Here is a 25,506-nt window from a genome sequence, read left to right as displayed (position 1 = left end):
CTTTAAATCACAAGGGGACAATAAAAGAAGTGACTAATACTAATTTGATGAAAATTGCCCATGTGCAAAGTTCTGACATTTCTAAATTACTTCCTTGTGGGACAGTCATGAATATCTTCCCTTCCTGAGTCTCCCTGGCTGGACATTCCATGAGTCTGTCCCTTTAGGCTGAGTATATTCAAAGCTAAGTGGGGGCTTCCAATTGATACAACCACAAGGAATGCTTCTGTGTGTGCAAGAGATTGTGTGTAAATTTATGGGGGTTTCTATCATGGGAGAGAAAGATTGAGTTACAATCCTCTCCTCCCAGAAGAGGTCATGTCTGACAGGTGAGAGGTCCTTTGGTTTGGTGAGTTGCTTTGACCTTCAGGGCAGGGAGCAGTGCTGGGGCAGAGCTGAGGCAGACATGTAGCTCCTGCTGTACAGCTGTCCCAAGTTCCCTGTGCATTTACTGTTCTCTGCTACAGTGCCCATCATCGAGGTGTTCTGAGGAGGTTGTGCCAAGTGCTGTAGAGCAAATGACACAGGCTGATCAGCTACTTGGTACCATGAGCTCACAATGTTTGCAACAAAGTAATAGCTACCAGCGCCTCCCTTCTCGAGATGCTTCACTGAAAACTAGAAAGATCTAAAAAAATTTTCTCGGTTGCCTTCATGATTTTCTTGTCATCCAGGCATTTTGGTTGGCTTAACTTGAGCTGAGCAGCTTTGTTAAGAGGCTACACAGTGTTTTTACTGTGGACAGCATGCTACTGAGAAGCAGCAGATGATATAATTATAAGCTGCAATATTTAACAACACCCCAGGAAACTTTCTGTCTAGCAGTACTGCTAAATAATGTTTATCCCATAATCTCTCATTAGAGGATTGCATAAATCAAGGTTATGCAATTTTTTTTTAAACAATTTAGAGTTTTTTATTCCTATAAGTTTCTATGGACTAGATCTTGGTCGACATCCCAAGGATAATTTATTTCCTTTCTACTCAAATTCCCAAGCAAGCATGGTCCAGCACTGTACTGGGCAGGAGTATTGTAACTTTCTGTAGCTTCTTGTTTTGAGATGGAAGAGAAGAGCCTGACTTGTTAGGAGAGGGACTTTTTGAGGTATGTATGATACCTCTGGATTTGGGTACACATGCAGTTTGATAACCTGAGTCAGGAGAAAGAATCACCGTTTCAGCTTCAGTTACGTGCAGGTTTTAGGGACATGCGGCATCTTCACCTCCAAAAAATGCACAATAGAGACAGGAAATTAGAGCAGATACAACATTTTACCCATGGTGGTAAAAATAGAACAAGGTTAATACTAACCTGTGTCATCGTTGTCGTCATCGTTCCACCCACACAGCGTAGAGCTCACACATGCAGTGTCTGCCATAATCTGCTTTTCTAATTGTGGTTGTATTCCAATAATCCCTTTTCCTCCTTATAGCTGCTTGCATTCTAATACCCAGCCTTTTTCTCCCTCTTCCTTCTATGCTAGTGGTCTCAGAAAAATATTTATTGTCTGATGTAAGTAAAAGTATGGCTCTTTGACAGTGCGTGCAAGAACCTGTGTCTGTAACATCCTCAGCTGAACCCTGTCTAAGCAGCCACCCTGCCTTGGGAGTTGGTGTAGTGATTCAATTGTGGTAGAGCTGACTCCTGGGTGATTTCAAGACCTGTTTAGATGACTTTTTGCACACCCAAGTTCAGTTTTTGTTTGGTCTAAAATAATCACAGTTTTTGTATCTCACATTACCTGATTTTTTAAGTAAGTTTTATCTTACAATGCAGATATTTATCTCATAATAAGGATTTATACCTTATGAGAGAAGTAGAAAAAATAGTTAAGGCAACATGTTAAAGAAAGTGGAAATTGACATTACTGAACCAAGCAAATAAATTCAGTATTGGCTTTACTGCCTAAACATTAAAGAGGGTGATTTCTGAGATGTAGTTTCTCCCCTCTTCTACCTACAGAAAGAATATATTCCTTTCTTCTCTGGTTTTCTTTACGTTGAACGGATATACAGATCTGTAAGGAAAAAAAGATCCATCTGTAAGAAGCAAAATATAATATGAGATAATGAAGAAAAATAGTTTGAAGAATATCATATGTGTAATGTATTTCATAATTGGTTTGTTATTTGTCAGGGAGTTTCAGTGCCCTGAATTTAAGAGCATTAAATTAACCAGAGTTGTCATAATCCATTTGGTTTTATTAAATATGTCGGTGATGTGCCAAACTTAAAATGGTAGAAACCCTGAAAAGAAAAGGTCATTGTAAAAAAATAACTTGAAAACATCAGTGTGGAAGGCAGACCAGCACGGCTGATGACAGTAAATGAAATCCTGCTTGGGAATCTGATCCTTATCCACCAAAGCATTTAATCCCATCATTTAAGCATATGAGTTCTTCCCCCTCTAAGCATGCATATTGGCCCACTTAGGTAAGGGAGAGGTTAACTGAGTTCCAAGACCGTTGCAACAGAGCTCAGCCCCTGTCAGACCAGAGCCCTTGCTGACCTGATGGGGGACACGTCTTGCAACAAGAGTTATGGAGTGAATGGCATTTCTGTAGGCGTTCATGTGGTGCAAGTTCAGTGCAGCCTAGGAGTTTCAAAGGTAGACAGAGAATTATTGTTATCTTTGGGTACAAAGGGATAGAAAATGCTCTTTACTGTAAGGTGCACGTCTTTTTTTAATTGCAGCACAGAAAAAAAATGTAGGGGTTTAGAACAGGTGAAAAATATACATATACAAAAGAATCTGATGTCTAGAATTCCACAGTTGAAAGGTTTTACTGGTAAATTATGCCCTTTATTTGAATTTATTTCAAATGTAGTGCAAAGGAATTCCTATCTTTTGCTGCATTGTTAAAATATCTTACATGGATATTTAGTTTCATGTGAAAAGATACTGGATGATGATACTGTACAAGAATTAAGGTTTATTTTACTGTTTTATTGGAAGCAGCTACTCCTTTACAAGAGACAAATGGCTCTTCAATCAATGAGTATTGTCAGGTGCATTATGGATAGTTTAAGGGCTTAAGTTCCAATTTCATCTTTGCAGACATGTGACTCCTACAGTAGTAGGTTCTCACTAAAGTTACATTGTTGCTTTTTCCAGCAGAAAAATGGTGAATTATAAAAATGAACATATGAAGTCTAAACTAATCTGCTGGTAATGTGTGCTCACTATCCTTTTTAGAGAGCAAAGCCAAGTCTCTTTTTCCCACATATATGAGACAGGAATCTGGCTGGGCTCTCTCTGGAGAGTGGGAGAGGATTGTCCAGGGCAGGCTGTGGCTCTGCATCTGGAACAAGGAGCTGACAGGGCTGATGCAACAAGGGCTATAATTATTCTTACACCCACAGCACACCTTGTTTCAGTGGGAGACTTTTCATATCCTACGATGCCCATGCCTTGTGTATCACATCTCCCTGTGCTAGGAATGAGGTGCTCCTTGGCAAAAAGGGCAGCTTTACCCATGGTAGATTTCATGTTGGGGAAATTTCTCTCCTGCCTGTCTTCTGATGCCTCAAGTCCATTTTTTACTCTACATAGCTTTTATAGCTGAGAATTGATGTTGTAATAATCTGCATTGGTGATGTGTTCCACGTGATGAATATAAGAAGCAATTAGTATGCCCCACAAAACATGCCTTCACAGCTAATTTATTGCACTGTAATCTACTTCTGTTTCAATGAAATGCAATCATGGGTATAGGAAAACAAAGAGAAACACTACTATAGTTGTGTTTGGACAAGAATTAAATGCAGAAAGTGGTGAAAAATAATTGGCAAAAATTGCTGTGTATATTTGTATAAATGGTAGACTCGAGGACAAATTTGTGGTTTGTCAGTTGAGTAGAATCTCATTTGGCTACAGATACAAAAAAATACTGAAAGTAAAAACCAGGTGACTGCTCCAACACTCCATAATTCCTTTTTATTTTCCCCTTTTGTTTTGTAGCTGTGCAATGGTGGATCTGTGACAGATCTTGTGAAAGGATTTCTGAAGAGAGGTGAAAGGATGAATGAACTTATAATTGCTTACATTTTACGTGAAGCTCTGATGGTAAGATAAGCTTTCAGTGAAACGACAGCCAATATTTAGCTCATACTTTTTTCTTTAAACGAATGAAGATCATGTCCCCACTAACACAGCTCACTATCTTGGATTATAGCAGTGTTTAATGAAATCAGGGGAATGTGTAATTAGGATGGTTCTTCTTAAGCAAGCAAGGTAAATAGCAACTAATCTGTGGATTTCACTATTAAGAAAAGGAAAATTCATTTCTGACCATTGATTAATTTTCTCAGTAAATACAGTTCAGCATCAAAATTGCTTTTCATTTAAGAAAAAGCAGAAATATCATCAAAATACTGTTCCGCGTCCTATGTCTGGATCCAAATATTTTTATAGTAAAATAATCCACATATCTAGCAAATTCAAACCCTGGTACAAGAATTTGGTTTTGTTCATTAGGATCAAGTGTTTTTATTTATCATTTTCTTATAACTGAAATTTTATTTTCTCTGGTGGAATTTAGGTCTTAGTAGTTTACTTTGAGTTTATACTGTTAAGTATTATGTGTAGGTTTATAGTGATATTTTTCTGCTTTCATCTTAAGGTTTCTATTTGTCATAAAGTGGGGCAATTAAAGAATATTTATACCTTGTCATGTGTCAAGTGTATTTGCAGTAAGAATGACATCCCTATGGTTTTCGATTAAAAAAAATTCAATTACTTTTCATACTTTTAAGTGCAATAGGGAGGACAGAGTTGTTGCTAAAAGTTCATGTTTATGTCTCATCTTCCAGGGACTTCAGCACTTGCATGAAAACAAAACTATCCACCGTGATATTAAGGGAAATAATATCCTTTTGACCACTGAAGGAGGAGTCAAGCTTGTGGATTTTGGTATGTTATGATTATTTGTGTATACAATGTTTTACACCTGAAGTATGAATATACTCTATAGAATAAATACATACACCACAAAATATTAACTCTGATAATTTTTTGTTAAATTTTTGGATTCTTTTTTTAAGAATCATTTGGATAACATTTGGATAGCATTTTTTTAGCTTGATAGAAATTTTGGTAATTTTGGTAATGCTGTTTCAATAGCATGGCTAAAACCCAGAAATTATAATGCCTCAAATGCTTTGAGACACAAAATAAGTGGAATGGCAAAGTGAGTAAATAGGATTCAAAATAAGATTGGTGTTTAGTTCCTCCAGGAACTGTACACTGGTTCAGTGAAATTAGGAGCTGATAGGAAAAAGCTTCATGTTTTACATGAGAGCATTTGAAACTTACTAGATATTGTGAAGAATGGGAGAGCTCCACCTCAGGGGTATAAACTTCCTTTATTTGATTTAAAACAAAAGAGGTACTTGAAGGCAGTAGAGGGGGGAATATGATATAGGTAATCCCCACTTTCTAAAGTCTGGGAAGACAGATCTTGGCAAATATAAATCTAAGAATTGGCATGAAAAGGGTCAGTTAAAGCCTGTTAGGCCTAAAAGGATTCTTGAATGAATCTTTGGTGTCACCACTGAAAGGGAAGAGGAGAGGCATGGGTAAGTGGATGCAACCTGTTATTTATCAGCCATACCACAGTCATTTGCCTAAAAAGTTATTGACTCTTGTTTCATATGAGGGGGTATAAAAATTTGCAGTTATTGTTGTTATAAACTATTATCTTCAGGTAGAACACTGCCTTCTTATGTTAAATTTATTGGTCACTATGTCACAGAACAGCAGACAACTGTAAATATATTTAATTCAGCAGATGGAAAATCTTGGTTTTTCCTTTGCCCTCCTATTTTGTTAATGATACTGGTTCAATTGATACATAACAATTGTTTAAACTAATAATGGGATTTTAACACTCTTTAGTATAGTATCTTCTGTCCAGTAGATTGTATTTATGGAACTCTTATGACTTCACACACAAATTCCCCACAACTGTTAGAGTTAGTAATTCTTGTAAAATGTCATATATTTCTTTTATATTCCTCAGATAAAATCTTTTGAAAAATCTTTTGAAAAATCTTTGTATTTCCTAAATTGTCTGCAATATACTTACCAGTATTTTCCGATAGTCTGGAAGTTTATTGTATGGTGAAAAACAGTATTTTTGCCCACAGGCTTTTAATTTGTTGTGGGAAAAAAATATAAGGTGCTGAAGGCAATTAGAGGATCAATGCCTCCAAAAAATTAAATCACTTACGCAGATACCAAAACTTACAAGCTGTAGGTAGGGATGAGGACCTGAATTCTTTATTCTCCAGTTACTGCAATATACTAATCAGGCTGTAATTGAAAAATAATCTTAAATTCTTGTGGAGAAATTGTGATGCCAAAATTCAGGTTAGAACATGCACGGGAAACAAAAATACATTCACACACATTTATGTGGGCTCGAAAGGGGACTGTGATAGCTGCAGTCCATCCTCTCAAAGGAATATACAAATGGCACTTTAACTTAGGAGTAGATTGATACTTTCCCTGGCTTTCCCCCACCTCCCCAGGAAGAAAAACAGTCCAAAGCCAATAATGAGTGGTTTCATATGGAATAAATTATAGCCTTGATAAAATCATCATGGAAGATGTACCATTCACCATTCAGTCTGCTGCTTAAGGTATTCAGCTGGGATTTGTGGGATTTGTGTCTTCTACTTAAGGGGATTTAATCCCACATTAATCAGATTCCAAGATCATTTTTTAGCCAGGAATGTGAGTTGATGAAAATCTCTCATGTTGGCATTGCTACAGACTGTTGTACATAAACATTTATTGAATCAAGGACTTAAACTCAGCCATCTTTTATTATACAAGCCTCTAAAATTTACAGCCTTCAGAGTAAGATAGACATGGAGGTACAGTGTCCTTTTCACCCAGTAAATACTCAGATGAAGCAAAATTTTTGGTTTAGGCTGAACCAGTTATTACATGGGGCCAAACAAACACAAAAAACCCCAACCCAAATAATCACATCACCCTTTCTAGCATGGACAAGGGGGAATGGCTTGAAATTGAAAAAGAGTAAGTTTAGATTAGATATTAGAAAACAAAATCTTTGCAGTGAGGTTGGTGAGGCACTAGAGCAGTTTTCCCAGGGAAGTTGTGGATGCCACAGCCCTGAAAGTGTTCAGGGCCAGGTTGGATGGGCCTTTGAGAAACCTGGTCTAGTGAGCAATGCTGCTGCCCATGGCAGATGAGTTTGAACTGGATGATCTTTAAGGTCCCGTGCAACCCAGGCCATTCTGTGATTCTATTACATCCCACAACAATGCTTCTGGAGCTCAAATACTTATCAAGGAACTTCCAGATAAAGTTTTAGTTTAAACTGTCCAAGGCACAAAAATTTTGAAATGCTGTTACCAGGGATGCATCCTCTGGCCTTGCATCCATCCAGTATGATAATTTAGATCAGCAGAGATAAACAAAATAATTTTTATTTTCTACAGCTAATGAGTAGCAGCCAAGGGGAATCTGCTGTGAGAATGTCCACTGATAACAGATTCAGTCTATAAAGTCATTAAACTTCTAAATACATTAGTAGTCCATATTTTCTTTGTAAGTGAAGGTGGCTGGCTGAAGGCATTTTCACTACCTGAACATTTGTGGGAATTAGCTGCTAAGCTGTTCTGATAGAAAAGCTTTGGGGTAGGATGCTCTGCCTGAGAATTGCAGCAATTAGGCTCCAAGCAAGGAATATCCTCTACCACATCATATAGTTGCATTTTATTCAGCTGCTTTGTTTTCCGTATAAGATAGAGATTTGATAGAAAAATATACATTTACATTAAATTCCCTGTAGCACTTTAGAGTGACTGCTATGTAATCTGTTATATAAAAAGAACTGAAGGCAAGTAAGATGTGAATTAAATTCCTTTTTGATAAATATTCCTAATTATATTCACAGTTTCTTATTACTGTTCTGTGAAGAAAGTCTTTTACATCTGTTTCAGAAGTCTGGTTGCACACAACACATTGATGTTTAAAAGACTGATTTCAAATGAAATTTTAGCCTTTAAAGGTGCAGGAAATTAATGTAATGAAATTTAAAGAAATTAATTTAATGCCAGGATACCTTTTGAAAGTCATGTGACAAATTCATCTGCAACCTTTGCTGCCTAAATATCTATAATTGTCTGATCTTTTTTCATCCATTAAAAAACTGGCCTGAAGTCACTTGAATGCATAGCACACCTCATCTATAGTAGAAATGCATATATTCATCTGCATCTTATAATGTGCAACCAATTTCATGGGATACTGAGGTTGTAACATCCGATTCTACTGAAAAATACTTGCTTCTTTGAATAGTCCCTCTCAATTCAGTTTCTTTTCTTGAAATCAGGATGCTGCACAGGGCCTTTTGTCTATTAATGTCAATCTAAGGCACAGTTCTATAATGTGCTGTTTCAAAGTGGGAGAAGAGAAATTCAGCTACTTTATTATTGTTGTTGTTATTACTTTAACTTTGGTTTGAAAAAGTCTGAGTGGCGTTTCATTTTGAAAGATTTGAAATTATTTCTGAAATCTCCTGCCATTTCTCCGGCTTCTGGGAACTCAAAAGCCAGAGCTTTTCATGCTTATATTTTTTTTTTTATCAAAGAGAATCCTAAAGGACACAACTCCCTATCAGCAAACTAGACAAGTTGCTGATGCCTCAGAAACCATGGAGGAAAGAACCATTTTTCCACTAAAAGCTCTGAAACATCTATGGTCAAGTGGCAAAGTGATTCTTTTAGCTAAAAAGAGGAGACTGTAATGCTGATGGAAAATTTCTCTTTAGTTGTATTTTTGAGGGTTGACCTTTAGGCTGATAGTCTTTACCAAGAGTACAGGTAGCTCATACTTCTTCAGGACTACTGAAACCTTCACTCCCAGACTAGAAATATCTCAGGATGAGCAGCTGTTGCCTTGGAAATGTCCAGAAAAAAATATAAATTATATTCCTCCACTTAAGAAATGTATATTTTTCCAGCAGCACTATTTCTTTCTGAAGGCCATGCCTATCTATGCATCTAACATACTTCCATACCACATGTAATCAGACTTCTGCTGTTATTATGAGGAAAGGTCACTGGAAAAAAAAGTCAGACATCTGGAGGCATATTAGAAATATTCAAGTACCCATAAGGAAAAGAAAATGTGGGCAGACTCATGAAATCTTTAGAATTCAAGCCTACTTCTAGCTACAAGAGATCTCATGATTCCTCATAGTTTTCCCAGTAATGTAACTGTGGGGAAGGGGATATTGAAAAGGGTTGGCACTGCCATTTTCAGTTTCTTCTCAGGCATTTTGCTAATAGTACTTAAAACTCTCAATCAGTAGAGGCTCTGGATAAGAAATACATAGGAAAGATCTATGTTTTTTAATATGTAAAGCAGGTTCCATTGGAAAACATGGAAAAAAGGTAATGCAATCTCACTGCTGCTGGCAGATGGTGGAAAAATACAAGCTGTGTTGCTGCAGTTAATAGAATAATGTCTTCAAGTGTTCTTTTAGCACTGTGGATAAATAGGTTGCATCATTAAAACATGTATTGTAATATTAATGGAATATATAGTGAATTTTTGTGCTTTAAACATGCCTAGTTGGCATTTTTCTGCTTTTCTATCAGTGTTTGATGTAAAAGTTGTGTGTGAATATTGTCTTGGCATTCCAAATGCAGTTTCAGATATCCCACTTTGCATATAGCTAGCCCCGTTTTATTGTGGACAGTAGCCAGGGTCAGCTGGAGATTTAACCTGAGTACAGCTCATTGTGAAAAAAATGGATTGGGGAAGGGAATATGTATTGCTCTGTTTAGACATAATGATATTGTTTTGTTTAATACTTAAACTATTGCTTCTGTGTAGTTTGGAAACTGCAGGTAGACAGAGGTCAGCTTTTGTGTTTGGAATGTAATTGGGTTATTAATTTGATATGGAGAGAATGATCATTCTTCCTTTGAAACTATTTGAGTCTTTCAAAGTTAAGAAGAAAAGAACTCTTAATTTAGGAATGCTCTAAGGCATTCCTAGATGGCATTATTATTATTTAAAGTTGCAATTTGGTGAAACTAGTCAATGGCAAGACACTGTTTTGCTAGTATATTTTTAAAGCCATTCTGTGTTTACTTTTAAATGTATACATAATTTCATTTGGGCAATACTAAATGCAAGTATTAATTTCATATTTCGAGTCATTAAAATAAATATATTGGGGTTTTTTTCCCTAGAAAATGTAATTCTGGCAACATTCTGTCTTGTGTCTCAGTAGTGGTGTATCACTCCTCCTTAGAAATCTATGAATTGTTAATATTGCTTTACCACTACTAGTGATCAATAGCAATCGATCAACATTAGTTAGCATGCACAGGTGTTTCTGGTAAGTATTGTTCAGTGATGTTTATGCCTATTCTGATACAGAAATGCAGGCCAAAATGTTTAACATTCTGTGAATGTGCTAAACAGGTTTAGTTTTTGAAGTGTATCTGAGCCAGCTATATAAGCCAGCTGCTACAATGACAAAGCAAAAGAAGTAAAATTAGTTACCCTGTATAGCAAGGCTAAAACAATGGGGACAGTCTCCATGGAATAATGAGTCCGTGGTACAACTGCATCTTGATAATTCCATCTCTTTCATTGTTCACCCCTCCTGGTTTTCTGATGCCTGAGGGAGCTTTCTGCTGCCCTTGTGGGGAAAAAAGCATCTGAAATCTCTGGTCAGAGGGTGGGCAGGGAACCACGGCGCTGGGGGTCATCCTTTAACCGTGACACTTCACCGGCTCTCATGTTGTCTTGCTGCGACATGGTGCTTTGGCCATTCCTAACATGACCTAAATGACCACAGATAGCCTTGTTAGATGCAGTTTGTTGGCTGATCACAGCTCAGCCTGGCAAGTGTCTGGGCCATGTGGCATTGCAGAGGCCAAGAAGGCTCCCAAGGACTGTGTTCAGACTGCACGTGGCACAGGTCAGCCTGCAACGGAGGGAGTCTAGAGCCACCTTGTGCTCAGAGATGTCAGTTGTGAGTGATCCAAGTTTGAATGTTGGAGCATTTCAGTCTCTGTCCCTTTTAATATATATCATCACTCCCAACTTTGCACGTCCCGCTGACATTGAAGAGGAGCTCAGCATGACCTTGAGTAGTGTTCCAAACTTTCGTATATTACTTATTCTGTAGTAGTCAGAATATCCTAGTATGTATCCTTTTGTGCTTGCCCTGCATTAGCTATAAATGCTGTCTGAATCATTCTGCAAAAGTGAAACAATTAATTAAAATAATTTAATTTGAAAGTATTCAAAAATAAAATAATTTTCTTTCTGCCCTCAGCTTACTTTAAGCAATGAGTCATAGCAAGACTTGTATTTGTCTTAGTCATTCTAGCATGCATCCATAATAAAGCTGTCTGCTTCACTGGTTCAGATCAAACCCAGGCTGTTATTGTGTTGTCATTTCTGCATACCATATAGCATGACATTCACATGTTGCTGCTAAGATGCATCCACCAGGAGACATGGCAGAAGCCAGTAAAAGTAAAAGACTTTGAAGAAAGCTTTCTTCATGAGCAGCTTGTCAAACTGCTTTGAACCCAATTGAAGTAATAATTCCAAATTTTTCAACCCAGAGCAGTTGATAAGCAGGGATAAGATGGATTGCATTGACTTGAGCTCTGCAGCTTTTTCATTGTTGAATGTTTAATTCTTTGTTGAAGGCTTAGTCCTGAAAATTTTTTGGGGGGGGCATGTTTGAATGAAAACCTTTGTGCTGTCCAGTAACAAAAAACAGAAATCATGTGGCCAAATGCTATATCCAGGATAAGCTGTTCACTTGGTCTTTCAAATATTTTCTTCTGTTAATTCACATAAGGATGTCACTGGTGGCTTAAGCATTAAAGAAGCTTGACACTGAAAGCTGCTGTCAGATGCTGGAGACACATGAAGTGAGAAAATAGCCCTTTCTGGCCAGCAAAGACTTCCACTTGGTTTTGTCATGGGTCACAGAACAGTCATCTCTTGAGGTTATTAGAAACTCTCTGGTCTCATTTGTGTATACTAAACCCCATTCATTTTATACCTGAAAATTGAACCCAATGACTTAGTTATACTGGCGTATTCCAGTCCTGAGGTATTTTAAATATTCTGTTCCATCAGCATAGGTGTTGCCAGCATTATCATAGCAGATTATCATAACAGGAAAACCATGTCATAGAACAATGAGAAAAATCTCCAGAGTTTTGCCAGTCATACAGGAGGAAAACCCATCTTTTTTGGGTGTCAAAGCAGCAGTCAGTTTGAAATCTAAGGTATGAGAAAAGCAGCATCTGAGATGGCGGAATTTCCTCACTGTCATACTGCACCAGATTGTGTGTGGCTGTACAAGCCCCTGAGGCTCTAGAGAAGAGTAGTTCTCCTATCCAAGTACATCTGGCCAATTGTGCAACAGGACAACAAATGTTCCTGTGCATCCCTTTCAGGAAACCAGCTGAAGCCCCGAAGCGTGAGATTTGATTAGAGTCGTTGTGGTGTGATGCACTGAACTGGCAGGAGCATGTGGAGGGGAGTCTGTGGTCACCTGCTCTGCTGGAGGCCCAGTCTGTAAAATGAAAAATCTCAGATTTATTAAAGAAAGAAGTTGTATTAAACCCTTTTGTTTAAAAAAAATTATATACCTCACAAATGTAGTGAACATTCTGCCTTTTTTGGGGGGTACTGTTTATTATTTTATTATCAGTATGTACCTTTTAATGATTATGTATCAGATTTAGGATAAAATATTTTTTTTAGGATTAAATTTTTTTTTTGTATGCTTAGAAATATCTTTTCTTTGTCTTGAAGCCTTATGGTGAGTTTACTGTGAAAGCTACTGGACTTCCATTTCTTTAACATTCATTTATATTTCTATTATTTCTATTTCTATTTAATACACCCTGTATTTGTTAGTACACATTAACTTTTTATCCCCTTTTACTCCATGTCTCCTGGTTTTGTGGTAAATGCCATGTATTTTTCATCTGCCAGGCAGTTTATACATATGGTCTTCTTGGATACTAAGCTTTTGATCCTTCTGGGCCTTTTGGTTATTTTTTGGATAAAAAATTTCAGTTAAAAACTTGCACCTACAGTGTGTGTTTTCCTGAGGGTTTGGGAAACACTAGTTTTCAACAGTAAAACACTCTGTACATTGTACATTAAAGTAATACAGGAAGATGGAGAATGTGGACAAAGGACATGGAAACGGTGCAGGCATTGAATCTCTTCTTTGCCACTTTGTCTTAACTTGTAGTCCCAGATCCCTGAGACGAGTGGGGGAAGTCTGGAGCAAGGCAAATCTTACTTCAGTAAAGGGGGATCATTTTAGAGAGCATTTAAAAGAATTGAATGGACACAAGTCATGGGGTGCACTGTCAGGATGCAGCCAAGAGTGCTGAAGGAACTGCCTGAAATCATTGCAAGATCACTGCCAGTAACCTTTGAAATGTCTTGGAGATTGGAGGAGATTCCTGAAGCAATGACAAAAATTATTTTCATTCCAGTCTTCAAGGGGATTTCAGAGAACTACAGTCTGGTCAGACCCACATATGATCTCCATCACAAAAGGTGATGGAGCCAATAATCCTGGAAATAATTTCTAAACATATGACAGACAAGAAGGAAGGAGGAAGCATGGATTTATGAAATATATGAAATATAATCCATATGAATATATGGATTATGAAAAGCAAGTCATGCTTCCTCATAACATAACACCTTTCAATATTAAATGCTGCTGAAAATTCTAATATTTTTGACTCATCATTTTAATCTTGTTTCCTATTTCTTTATTTCCATCTTATAGGTCAGAACCTGATTTTTAGTTCTAGACTTAATTTGAGCCCTTATCACTGAGCAGAAGTTCTCAAGCATGCTTTTCTCACAACAGCTCACGCAAAAAATCTGTATATCCTCTGTGATATTTTAATTTAAAAGTTTACTTTCGGGGTCAGTTTATAATCCATGAGGAATTTTGAATATTGACATTGTTTCAAAAAGGTTCTGAAACATCTCTTGTAAAGTCATCAAACCAATCATTTGTGTCCTTATGGTCTGTTAGTAACATTTTCTATTTAATGTCTTTATGCTTTCTATTCTGTATGATAAGTAATTAAACCTGGGAGAAGCTCTATGATCTCCTTTTACAGAGGATGCTACTATATGTGGTTGCATGTAGTTACATACCTGCTGTATTGTGATGTTTGCCATTTGGACTACCAGAATTGCCTTGGTTTAATACTGTTCTTTCCCTGTTGTCTTTTGTGATTTTATAGTATGAAGGAATTGCATTATTGAAGTTTTCCTTAGCATTTGGTATGCATTTCAGCTGACCTGTCTGAAATACTCTGTCTGGATGTGTGTCATTACATCAGTGCAACCTGAAATAAGCAAATAAAGAAATCAGTGTTAAGGGCATCAGCAACTACAGAGGAATTGAGTTGTAACTCCACCTCTGTTGTGAGGGAAGCAGCTACTTCCCTGTCTGCATCCTGACAGGAATAGTGGCTTCTCAAAGTGAAGCTTAAGGTGCTAAAGGAAAACCTGGGACCATGAGGACCGTTGCCTCCAGATCTACTAAAAAAGGTGGAATTGAGTGATTTATAAAGGATTGACTTCACACCTTGGGCAAAGAGATGAGGAAGGAGAGGCCACGTTTTGCATCATTCAGCATGGAGCAAGAATGACAAAACATACCTGCCAGAGAGCTTAAGGGGAATGCAGTGTGAAACACTAGTGCTGATTTACATCTGTTTCCCTAGGAGATTAAAAAAAGATTGGGAAATAATTCAAAGTGTTTTGGCCTGTTTAGATCTGCAGTGTTAACGGTGTGAGCTGGTTTTGGTTCAGACACTACCTTGAGGAATGATGGAGTTACGTGTTCTTAATCTACAGAAGGTCACAATGAGGATGCTTTGGTAATGAAGTGTACACTGAAGGCACAAATAAAGGTAGAAGAAATGAAAGGAGTGTAAACCTTTAAGGGTAAGGTCAAGGTTGTTACGTATCAATCCAGTTTCCCTGCTGTGTGTCAGATGTGAGATTAGTACAATTTACTCACCATTCCCTCCCTAGCCTCAACCACTAAAATGGGCATACTTCTGTCACAGGACATCATCATGAAAGGATGTTGTACAGCCTCCCGGTTTAGATCAGAATGTTGTCTGCTAGCTTGGGCACTGTGAGACAAGTCTTTCCTAATTATAGGGGACTAATTTCTGCCCCATTTTTTCTACTATTGAGTGCCAAGGTCAGAAGTAAATGGCTTTACTTGCAAGGTTATTTCAGTATGCCTGTTTTCACAATGAAAACCTTGAATAATACTCATAGTGTGTCTTGATTTTCAGTTTTTATTACTAAAATGGTCCCTGAAAAAATAAGAACAAATGCAGCTATATGCACAATATTTTGTTTTTGTTGTGCTTTGGTACTATTAATGCACATATTTATAAAGTGCTTAACTTTCATAAGAAAATGTGATTAATATGTAATAAAACACAAATTTAGGATGTATACTAGATTTTCTTAGGGTAATATTTATCTCATTTTGCAATGAAGTAGTAGTAAATAGGGAGGGGAGGAGCAAGATGGTTTTTTTGAAAATTTGTAATTTAAAAAAAGTGACCAAATACATGCTTGACTGGTTACTGAAATGCTGGAAGAAATGTTACTAAGTGTGGAATTACATCATCTTTCCTCTATACACAGAAAAAGCCCAAGGAAATATCATTTGTCATAAGACCTACACTGCATAATCTAAAATGCCACTCTAATGCTGAAAGCAAAAGGATTAAAAAAAACAACCAAACAAAAAGCACATAAAACCCCCAAGAGCCTAAAGAAAGTGGTGAACAATTCAAATTAAATCAGTTTTTTACTGAAATTAAAGAAGGGTGAGGAGGGAAAATATTTTCAGTTCATTTAATAATTAAAGTTTGAAGAGGGAGTAAACCCAACAGTGCATAGACAGAGAAGATTGAACACATTAATGTACCTTTTATATTTTGGTCCTTATCTCTACAGAAAGTTACGATTATTTATAAAATCTGATACTGGAATCATAAAAATATACCCTTCAGTGTCAGTACCCTTCTTTTCCTGCAGATCTGAATCTCATTTTCTTGTCCAAGACTTCAAAAAAAAAGCTTTGCAGAGGAGACTCCCACAACACAGAGGAAGGGAGAGTAGCCTCAGCTCCCTCCAAAATCAAGGATCTCACATAATAATGTCTGTTGGCATCCCTGCACTGCTTTCAGAGCTGGGGTGATGTGTGCTTACTAAATGACATGTTTTTCTGGGAGCTCAGAACAGCCACAGTCTCTGTGAGCCGGAAGCTGGACCTCAGACAACTCCTTGAGATGGCAAAAACAAAGCCCCTGCTTAGCTGAGTCGAAGTAGGATTGATGGACTTTGTGCTAAGACTCACATTGTCCTGCTTTCCATGATGCATAACACTGTGTATTGGACTTTCTGCAGACATAAAGAGAGAAGAAGATTGAGCTTTCTCAAGGCTGGTTTTGACCAGAGGAAGGCAGCCACAGTGGTTGCATTTATCTGAAAGGAACAGGTGGGGTATTCCTTGCAGCCTTTATTTTCAGATGTTGCATACATTTCTGTGAGAGCCAAATGCAGATATTTAGTGAATCAGAGCTGAACATGTAGCTTAGAGTGAAAAAACAGATCAAACTCTCCATGGTTTCTTACCTACACTGAAAAAAAAAAACCCAAACCAATCAAACCCTACCCAGACAGAGGTTTAGTTAATATTCCCATTGGATAGTTAATGTGAATTGTTTTTATGAACTGTCTGTAGGCTTTTCAGGAAGAGGTCAATTTTCAAACCATAAAATACAGAGTTGAACCTGAACAGTAGTGCTCACTGGAGCTTCATGTGTTTCAGAACAATGAAATGGAACTCACAGAGTGAAATGGAGTCTTTTTACATTTTAAAGAAAAAGCAGATGCATGTATGAAGGCAAAATTAGCTCCAGTGTCAGTCAGACTGAGGCTGGAGCATGTATATGTAAAGCACAGGACCTTTCTGGCCATCCATGGCATCAGCTGTTCAGCATATGCCTCTGGTGGACTTCAGTGTTGGCTATTACTCAAATCCATAATAGTTTAGGACTTTGTAGCTGAAGGGCTGTTTTTTTTTCCATGTGTGGACTTCACCATTACTTGTGACTCATAAATCCATAATAGTTTAGGGCATTCTGGCTGAGGGGCTGGTTTTTTCCATGTGTTGTACTGTCCCCAATGCACGCGCTAGAGCTGTTTCCAACTGGGACACCCTTGTTTTTTGAGGAAGAAAATTGGTGGCAGGTTCTTCAGAATTGTGCTGTAGCCCATTGAATTTCTAATATTTCAGTGTCTTAAACTCAAAACTGCGAGGAACCTTTTCATTTCAGTGTTCACTTTCCAACTCTTGGCCTGAAATAGTTAATTCCGTGAACTGGAGCTCATATTGCAAAGCTGATTTACAGGATTGTTGCTTTGAGAATGTGCTTTGAGCATGGAGAGACTCCTGCTTTTGTAAGATTTTTTGAGGTTTCACTGTTTTGTTGTTTCTTTTTTGTGGCAGAGCAGTTAAGAGACAAGAATAGGTATCTTTTATAGTGTTAACATGAAATACATATATATGTGCATGCATACATATATATGTATATATATATATATATATATGTATAATGAAAACAAGGGTTAGTGTCAGTACTGAGCATTAGAAGCCGTGGAAGGTACAGTACTTTTCCACCCTTCCTGAGGTGTTTTACTGCTTTCTTGAAACAGGATATAGAAAACCTTTAATTAACCAGTCAAAATATATGGATCCAGATTACTAATCAAATGTTCGTCTGGGACAAGGTCCCGGTCCTGCTGAAGCCTCTGGAAAAAAGGATGCGGAGAACCTTTCAGGACTGGGCCTCTCTTTCCAGAGAACTGGAAAGATATATTTGAGTTTCACCTGCACAGGAAGTTGTAGTGTGACAAGATGAGGATGTCACCCTTCAGAAGGGCTGTCTTGGATGGAAAAAGCCACTGCTCTGATGACAGCTTCCCCTCGTTCTTCCAGGTGTGTCTGCTCAGCTGACCAGCACTCGTCTCCGTCGGAACACCTCCGTGGGCACCCCATTCTGGATGGCTCCAGAGGTCAGGTTTCAAATATTTTGTTGCTTGTACTCGAGCTGCTGTATTCTGCATTTCTGCTCTTTGTCTTTCTTCCTGGTCCTTCCACCAAATGAAACAGCAGTGTCCTTTAAAAGAGTGTTTATACCTTTCTGTCTTACATGTTTGCAAGAATTAAGTTAAAATGAGGTTTATTTTTGAAATTACAAGATTAGAGACAGGGAACAAGACACTGAAATGCTTACTCAAGTGTTGAAGAGTATAGAGTACTACTATTGATACTTTCTAGCCTTTTTAGCTCTGAAACTATAGATATCTCCCCATGGATAGAAGGAGCCCAGATTGGTACTGTGACACATTATAGCTTCTGTTTTTTGACTTCTGCACCTGGAATGTTTTTTATACTATATATCCATACTTGCTGCAGCAAAGAATGGAAAGGGTTATTATGAATGAAGAAGAAACACTATGACTCTGTGGAGGTTTTCCCAGACTGAAATTGAAGCATGTAAAGATACATTTTAAGCTGAGACAGGAAAAATAATTCCTTATAAATAAGCTTATCTACTTAGAGTATTTGTGTGCCCACAAACACATGCAAGTACATCTGTTTATAGCACATGCAGCTACTCTGTTTATACATCTTTATTTTTATCAACACACTCAGTTCATACACATAGGTCTAGCCATATAACTAATGGCATACAAGTTGGTTTAGATTGCAGCTAATGGAATGAAAAATTCTAGATTCATCCAGCATTATGGGTGAGCTGAAATGTATATGAAGGTAAATACTTGGCTGTGATCTAATGAACTTTTTTCAGATCCACTTGATCTGGAAATTGGCTGCTTTGGTTGAATAAGGACCCAGTAAGAGATAGTGAACTCAGCTTCTGCTTTCCTGGTTGTTTCAGTTCATAGAGAGAGCAGTATAGTTACAATAATTACTTAAAAGGAATAGTCCACATAAAGAGTTGTAGAGTTGCTGAGTTTCCTTCTACTTCCTCTGTTGTGGGATGCAGTTTATCACCTTCAGCTGAAAAAGCCATGGATTTTTATCCTTTCTTCAAATCAGAGAACGTTTGGCCAGAGAATGTGGTGCTCATGAGCACCTGATTTCTCTACTTTAAACATTGGAGGTTTTTTGGCAATTGGGTGGATGCTGTTTATTTCACTGAATATTCTGTAAGAGATTCTTCCAACTGTGGGTGTGTTCTTAAATGTGGACATTTAACCATCCCAGTATTTTACTCCCAACAGGTGATTGCCTGTGAGCAGCAGCTAGATAGCTCCTATGATGCTAGATGTGATGCATGGTCACTGGGTATTACTGCAATAGAGTTGGGAGATGGAGATCCACCCCTTGCTGATTTGCACCCCATGAGAGCTCTCTTCAAAATACCAAGGTAATATCTTGATGTGTTTGTTTACGGGTTAGACTGAACTTTTTCCTTAACTGTTGCTTTCTTCAAACTTAGACCATGTAAGTTTGTGGAATTTATTTTTTTTATTTATACTAGGAGATAGGTTAAAAATACTTAGCCCAGCTGTATTTTCTGCAGGCTCTGCTTCAGCCATGTGTGCACATGGAGAAGTTCAGAGATGACTGTAGCTACATTTGAGAAAAAGTCTCAGGGCCTTCTCCTGAGTGAGCTGCTGCCACATGAGTGCAGGACTTATTTGAATCTCGTGTATTCTGTTAAAAAGAATGACATATGATAGGAATGATATGATAGGAAAATACAGAGTCTGAATATGCCACTGTGGTGAACAGGTCCCATATTTGTTTTCAGGAGTTATCTTCTATCCTTTGGAGCAAAGGTTGTTCCCCCACTCACATACATTTAGGCTTCAGCTTTTCATTAGCTTGTGCTGCTTCTGGCAGTTCCAGTGTTGCTGTCCTTGGGCAGTGCAAATAGCAACTTCCTTTGTGTTTTTCTTTGAAGCTGAAAAATAGAAGTACCTAAAGTTCCACTTCTGGCATTTCAAAGAACATCAGTCTCCAAGTCTGTAGGTAATGATCATACAGTAATAGTTTGTGGATTTTACCCTGGGAGCAGGAGCAGTACCACAACAGCTGAGCCCATATATGTATGTGCTTAGAGTCCTTTTCAGCCAAGATGCCCAAATTAGTTTAAATTACCTTTAGATTTAAGAAATCTTGGCTCACTCGGCACTGAAGCAGAGTATGAATGCTCTTCCTGCCCTTGCTTGCTGTAGGAAAAGCAGTTACAAACTATTGTAGTCAGTCACTGCAGCTAGGACTTCAAAAAAACTTCTGGCTTATACTCTTACAAGTACTGGGGACCTTTCTGCCCTGAAGCAAATATAAGTTCAGTACACTTTCATTACATTAATTGGTATAATTCCAATACCCTTTCATCCCATTAAGTAAAACCTGAGAGTGATAAAGTAAATGTTAAGCAGCACTTAAAGAAAAGCAGTTATGGTTGATTGAAAAGCAAGTCACCATGTGTATTGGTTGGTCATTCCTTTTGTCTTAAGGACCATACTCAGTGAAAATGGCATCTCTGAATGGAAGAAGACTGTCAAGACCATTTAAACTAAATTAACACCTACAGTAAACAGCTCTAACTATAGAAAAGAAAGCAGTATCTCTGTTTACAATAGATCTGTATTTAGACCTTCACTTGTATCAGATTATCTTCTGATGAATGAGGAATAATTAACAAAGAACCAGTTTCTTCCAACACTTTGTTCAGCAGGTTGATTAATTCAGTCCTCCTGAGAAAACTTAAAATAGAATTTTTTTTAAAAAAATTCTCCTAAGAAAGTATATTGTTTTGGGCTTGAAAAAAGGAACTTGCCATTACAAGTGAATAGTGATTAATGGGTCCTTAGTTTAATTTCCTTTTATTGATTTGATTGAAAAAATCACAGTGATTCTTAGCTACACTTGGTAGATCATCTCAATGCTATTTTTCCTTATTAGTTATGTAAAGCAGGAGAACTGATGAGGCATTGCATCATCTACCCATGCTCCTTTTACCAGTGGAAATCAATATCTTTTTTCGGTGGCCTTCTAAAGCTCATTACTCAGCCTGCCTTCACACATTGTTTTTGTCAAGTGAGGAGCTTATTAACTTATCATAACACTGACCTTTGCAGGAATCCTCCTCCAACGCTACAGCAGCCTGAGCTGTGGTCACCTGAATTCAATGACTTCATTAACAAGTGAGTAACAACTGAGACCACTCTGGTTAAATATGGAACCATGTGTAAATGTCATGTGTAAAATATCTTTTGTGGTAATCTGTTGTAACTAGTACTCTTCCTTAAAGGGCTAGTTTGTAAATTCAGTTTGACTTTCAAGTGAGGCTTTGTCTTTAAAACATGAAACAGCATTTCAACACCCTCAATGTTTCTTAATTTAAAGAATATTTAGTTTTAAAATATAGTAATTTAACTTCTTGAACTCATCAGTTCTGTGAAGTCGTATCAGTTTTCAGTGCAGAGCTGTTTTGATTAAGATGGATGTATTTATTATGGTGGCATGAATGAACTCCTGACAAGCATTTCAAAACTTAACTGCGAACCCTCAATGATCATGTGTTTTTTTCTGCCAGCACAGGTGCTTGACTAAAGATTATGAGAAGCGCCCAACAGTATCTACTCTTTTGCAGCATGATTTTATTAAGCAAATTGAAGGAAAAGAAAACGTGCTACAAAGGCAACTCATGGAATTTATTGATGTTCATCAACAAATGGGAGTCACTGAAAAGGCAAGGTAAAAGTAGCTACAAAAGTAGACCAGTTGGGTCAATTTTGATACTTCCACTGTTTCAGCATGACTGGCACTCAGAGAAGGATTCAGCTCTTATAACTTTATCCAGCAAAAGAAAAAGAATGCTTAATATTTGGGGTCCCCTGTAGTGCCAATGAAAGGGGAGAGGCATCATGATTCACATGCAGGATGAAACAGTCTTTAGAAGTGACTCCCCTTTCTTCTGTGACTCAAGGTACAGTCTTAGACCCCAGCTTTTAGAAAGCTGGGTAGGTGAAATTAATGTTTGGCATTTTCTTACATTTTCATGGTCAGCTAATGTTTAGTTTGAGTAAGTGTGCTTGTATTTGTCCTAGTTTAGGGCAAATTAGGGAGGAAAACTCCAAATGGGGATTTCCCCAGGGAAATGCCCCCTCCTCACCAACTGGTCTGGGAAAGGGAAAAAATTCCTTGGAGAGAAGTGGAAAAAGCTGTTTATTTAACAGAAATTGAATAATACTAAATAATAAAACCTCTTGCTGTTCGATGGGATGGCAAATCTAGGAAGAAAAGTCCTTTTAATGTGGTGAACGGCTCGCTCAGTTTCTTATCAGTCCCTCCGGCACTGGAAAGTGCTGAGGCCCAGGCCCCGGTGGGCCACAGGCGTGAGCTCCCGGGGTTTGGCTGGGTGTTCAGTCCAGAGCAGGCTTGCACAGATCCAAGAAAAAAGGAAAAAAACAAAGGTCTAGGGAGCTCCTCTGCCTCAGCTAGCTAAAACTAACTAAAAACCAGAGAGAAGCTCTGTCCCGCTGTCTGTCCGTGCTGCAGACACCACAGTCCAGGAGCGGGATGTGTGGGAGTGATGTTTTTCTTTAACACAAACTGCAGCTTCTTCTTCCCCCTCTCTTGCTCTCAGAGCCAGTCTTAAAGGTGCAGAACTTAATATATAACATAAACCAGACGATTGGGGATACCAGTATCATAAAGTCACCCCAGGACAGTGCTAAAAGCAGGTAGTCAGATTCCTGCTGGAACTGGCCGTTTCTGACTCTGAAATAAGTGATAGTCTTAGCAGACCGTGTTCTGCAAACTTCAAATCTTATGTCTTCTTGAATAGATTTTTTCTTCCACTAGTATCTAAGTGATATCAATTCTGAACAAGTAACTTAACACCTCATGGCTTTTGTTTAAAATACTTGAAAATGTCTTGGCTCAGTTTTACAATCAAAAAAGCTCCATACAGTACACTCATGGATCAGATGTTAAATGTTGTAGATTAGTATTGAAGTACTACTGGTATGACTGCACCTGTTTCAAGGAAAAGCATAATGCTTTTTCTTTTGTTTTTTTTAATGGAACATGAAATTTAAAAGACATTTTGGCATTATCAACTATGTGGAAAAAGCTTGTGAAAATCTGCCACATTTCCTTTCACACATTTATAGTAACAATATATACAGAGGTCTTCAGTTCTAGTTCTGGAGAATTTTCTTTTTACTCTATGCTGTGAAGATAACAGTAAAAATTTATTTCTCAATAATTATGATATTGAAGTTTTTTCAACTTTAACTGGATATGGGAGGAGTAGTGTTTTCTCTTTTCTGACATCTCAGTATTAAACTATGCATTTGGCTTAAATTTAGGCTTCAGCCTGGATTTATATGCTCTATATATTGCAGACTTAACATTTGCTTAATCCAGAAAGATTCTTGAATTCAAATAAGCTTATTGGATGTCAGTGCTGAGCACGAAACCAGCAACATAATCCAGACTTTTAATAGCATTTATTTATAAAACACAGGGAAATGATACGCAGTAAAATAAGTCCAAACCGCTAGGTTATATGAATTGAAATCTTGTTAACACTTGTGATATGAGTCTTCTTGAAGCCTAAATAATTCTGAAAAAAATCAAGCTTCCAGTCAATTAGATATTGTGACTTTTTTTACTCATTTTAGAGAACTCACTTTTGTTTTCATAGCCTATTTTTCCCAAATTCTTTATTTTTTCATGTAAATGCTGCATAAAGCAAACTACATGATTTTTTTTTTGTTTTCTGCACAATACAAACATAAAGAAAGTGGCCCAATTTGCATGTGCATAGAGCAGTCAAGTGGCACAAGAACAGGATGATTTACTGGTATTTTCTGTCCTATTTAGACTATGTTTTATAAGGTGATGGCTCTTTATGAGAACTAGAATTTAAGAAGATATATTACTGTGTGATGAAGTTACCTATGCTTTTATAGTTGATCACGTGTAACTTGTATGTCAAATTTCTCAAAGGAAAACAGAATTTTCTCTTTCAAAATAATAATATTAATAATCTGAATCTGCACAAAAAATGTACTTATTTAATTCAGAGTGTAATTTAAATGGCATGGTTAAACTGAGCATAGCCCATATTTCAGTTTGGCAGTTTAAAATACTAATAAGTAGTATTTCCATCCTTAATGATTCTGTGATTGTGTTATTTTGTGAAATACGCTGTAAGACTGACTACAGACCAGCATTTGTGGTTTTTTTCTGCTGTGAATGATAAGAGATTATACAAAGATCTTTAAATGCAGTAGTCATGCTTTTTAAAAAGTCTTTTATTGCTAATCATATGTATCTTCTGACCTTTAATCTGCACAAAGCAAATGGCGTTAAAGTGGCTTCTGTACAGAAGTACCATGTAAATCTGATTTAGTGTCAAGACAGAAGCTGTATTGTGACAAGTCCCTGGAAGAGCTGCTCTTTTCTTGTTCATGCTATTCTGGCACTGTTTTTACACTGATGTGTTAGGATCCTGTTGGGAAATTTCTGAACCTTCGCCGGTTGCTGGCAACTTTCCTTGTAAAACTTCTACCTGATTTTGAGCTCACACTCTCTCAGTCCCTAATTTGAAGGCATAACTCTCCTTCTTCTTGACAGTGGGAGGCAGGTAGTTTAAGGGATAAAGATATTTTCCTTCCACTGAGGGAATAAATTGTGCTACCTGTATTGTGTTGTATAAGTGGGCATTGGTATATAAAGTCAGTAAGTTTGGTAATGTTGAGTTAAAGGTGAAAATTAGAAGTCTGGTTATTTTCTCTGTATGTGTTTACTCTCCTCATCAAATTTAACTTCATGAATTGCAGTTTTGTATTTCAGAAGAAAAGAAAAAATTAATAGCTGAGGTTCAGCCGCTAGGTTTCGTGTGCACTATTTCTGTTTTCATTCAAAATTAAGTCATCTTCTTAGCCCATTGGGTGAGGTGGGATTTAGTTCTGACTGCTTTCTGTAGCAGTAGTCTGTTGTGCTTGTGATCTTACCTTGCTGTTTGCTGAACATGCAGTTGGTACAGTTCAAAAAGAAAATCTCATCACATTATGTCACAGTCTCAGTTTTTTTTGCAGAGGGCTTTGCCCTCACATCTGATCTTTGTGCACTGTATGTGCTCAGAAAGGATGTGTAATCTCTAGGCACACAGTGGAGCCACCCTGAAGTTTCTCCCGTTGGCACCATCGTTCCTGAGATATTTAATAACACTGGGGAGTCACCGAGTCATGAGTGCCCTCAGAACCTTCCCAGTGTTGTTATTCCAGTGAAGAGGAACCAAGGTTTAGTTTCTGCATTGTACTGCATCCTCTCAAGGGCTGGAAAC

At 37.6% G+C, this 25,506-nt stretch overlaps 1 protein-coding gene across 1 annotated transcript in view; it reads left to right on the top strand.

Annotated features, from left to right (window-relative positions):
• MYO3A (myosin IIIA) overlaps positions 1–25,506 on the top strand; it is a 114,108-nt gene that overhangs the window by 26,679 nt on the left and 61,923 nt on the right. The window contains exons 4-9 of the mRNA XM_058832214.1: positions 3,962–4,066; positions 4,813–4,912; positions 18,102–18,178; positions 19,415–19,560; positions 21,284–21,349; positions 21,747–21,902. Of these exons, the coding sequence (XP_058688197.1) occupies positions 3,962–4,066; positions 4,813–4,912; positions 18,102–18,178; positions 19,415–19,560; positions 21,284–21,349; positions 21,747–21,902 (650 nt within the window). The remainder of the gene's footprint in view (positions 1–3,961; positions 4,067–4,812; positions 4,913–18,101; positions 18,179–19,414; positions 19,561–21,283; positions 21,350–21,746; positions 21,903–25,506) is intronic.

The sequence above is a fragment of the Poecile atricapillus genome, chromosome 2 (genome assembly GCF_030490865.1).
Source record: "Poecile atricapillus isolate bPoeAtr1 chromosome 2, bPoeAtr1.hap1, whole genome shotgun sequence".
Classification (NCBI taxonomy): domain Eukaryota; kingdom Metazoa; phylum Chordata; class Aves; order Passeriformes; family Paridae; genus Poecile; species Poecile atricapillus.
The sequence above is the reverse complement of the archived record's forward strand: the minus strand, read 5'-3'. Positions and strand labels throughout refer to the sequence as shown.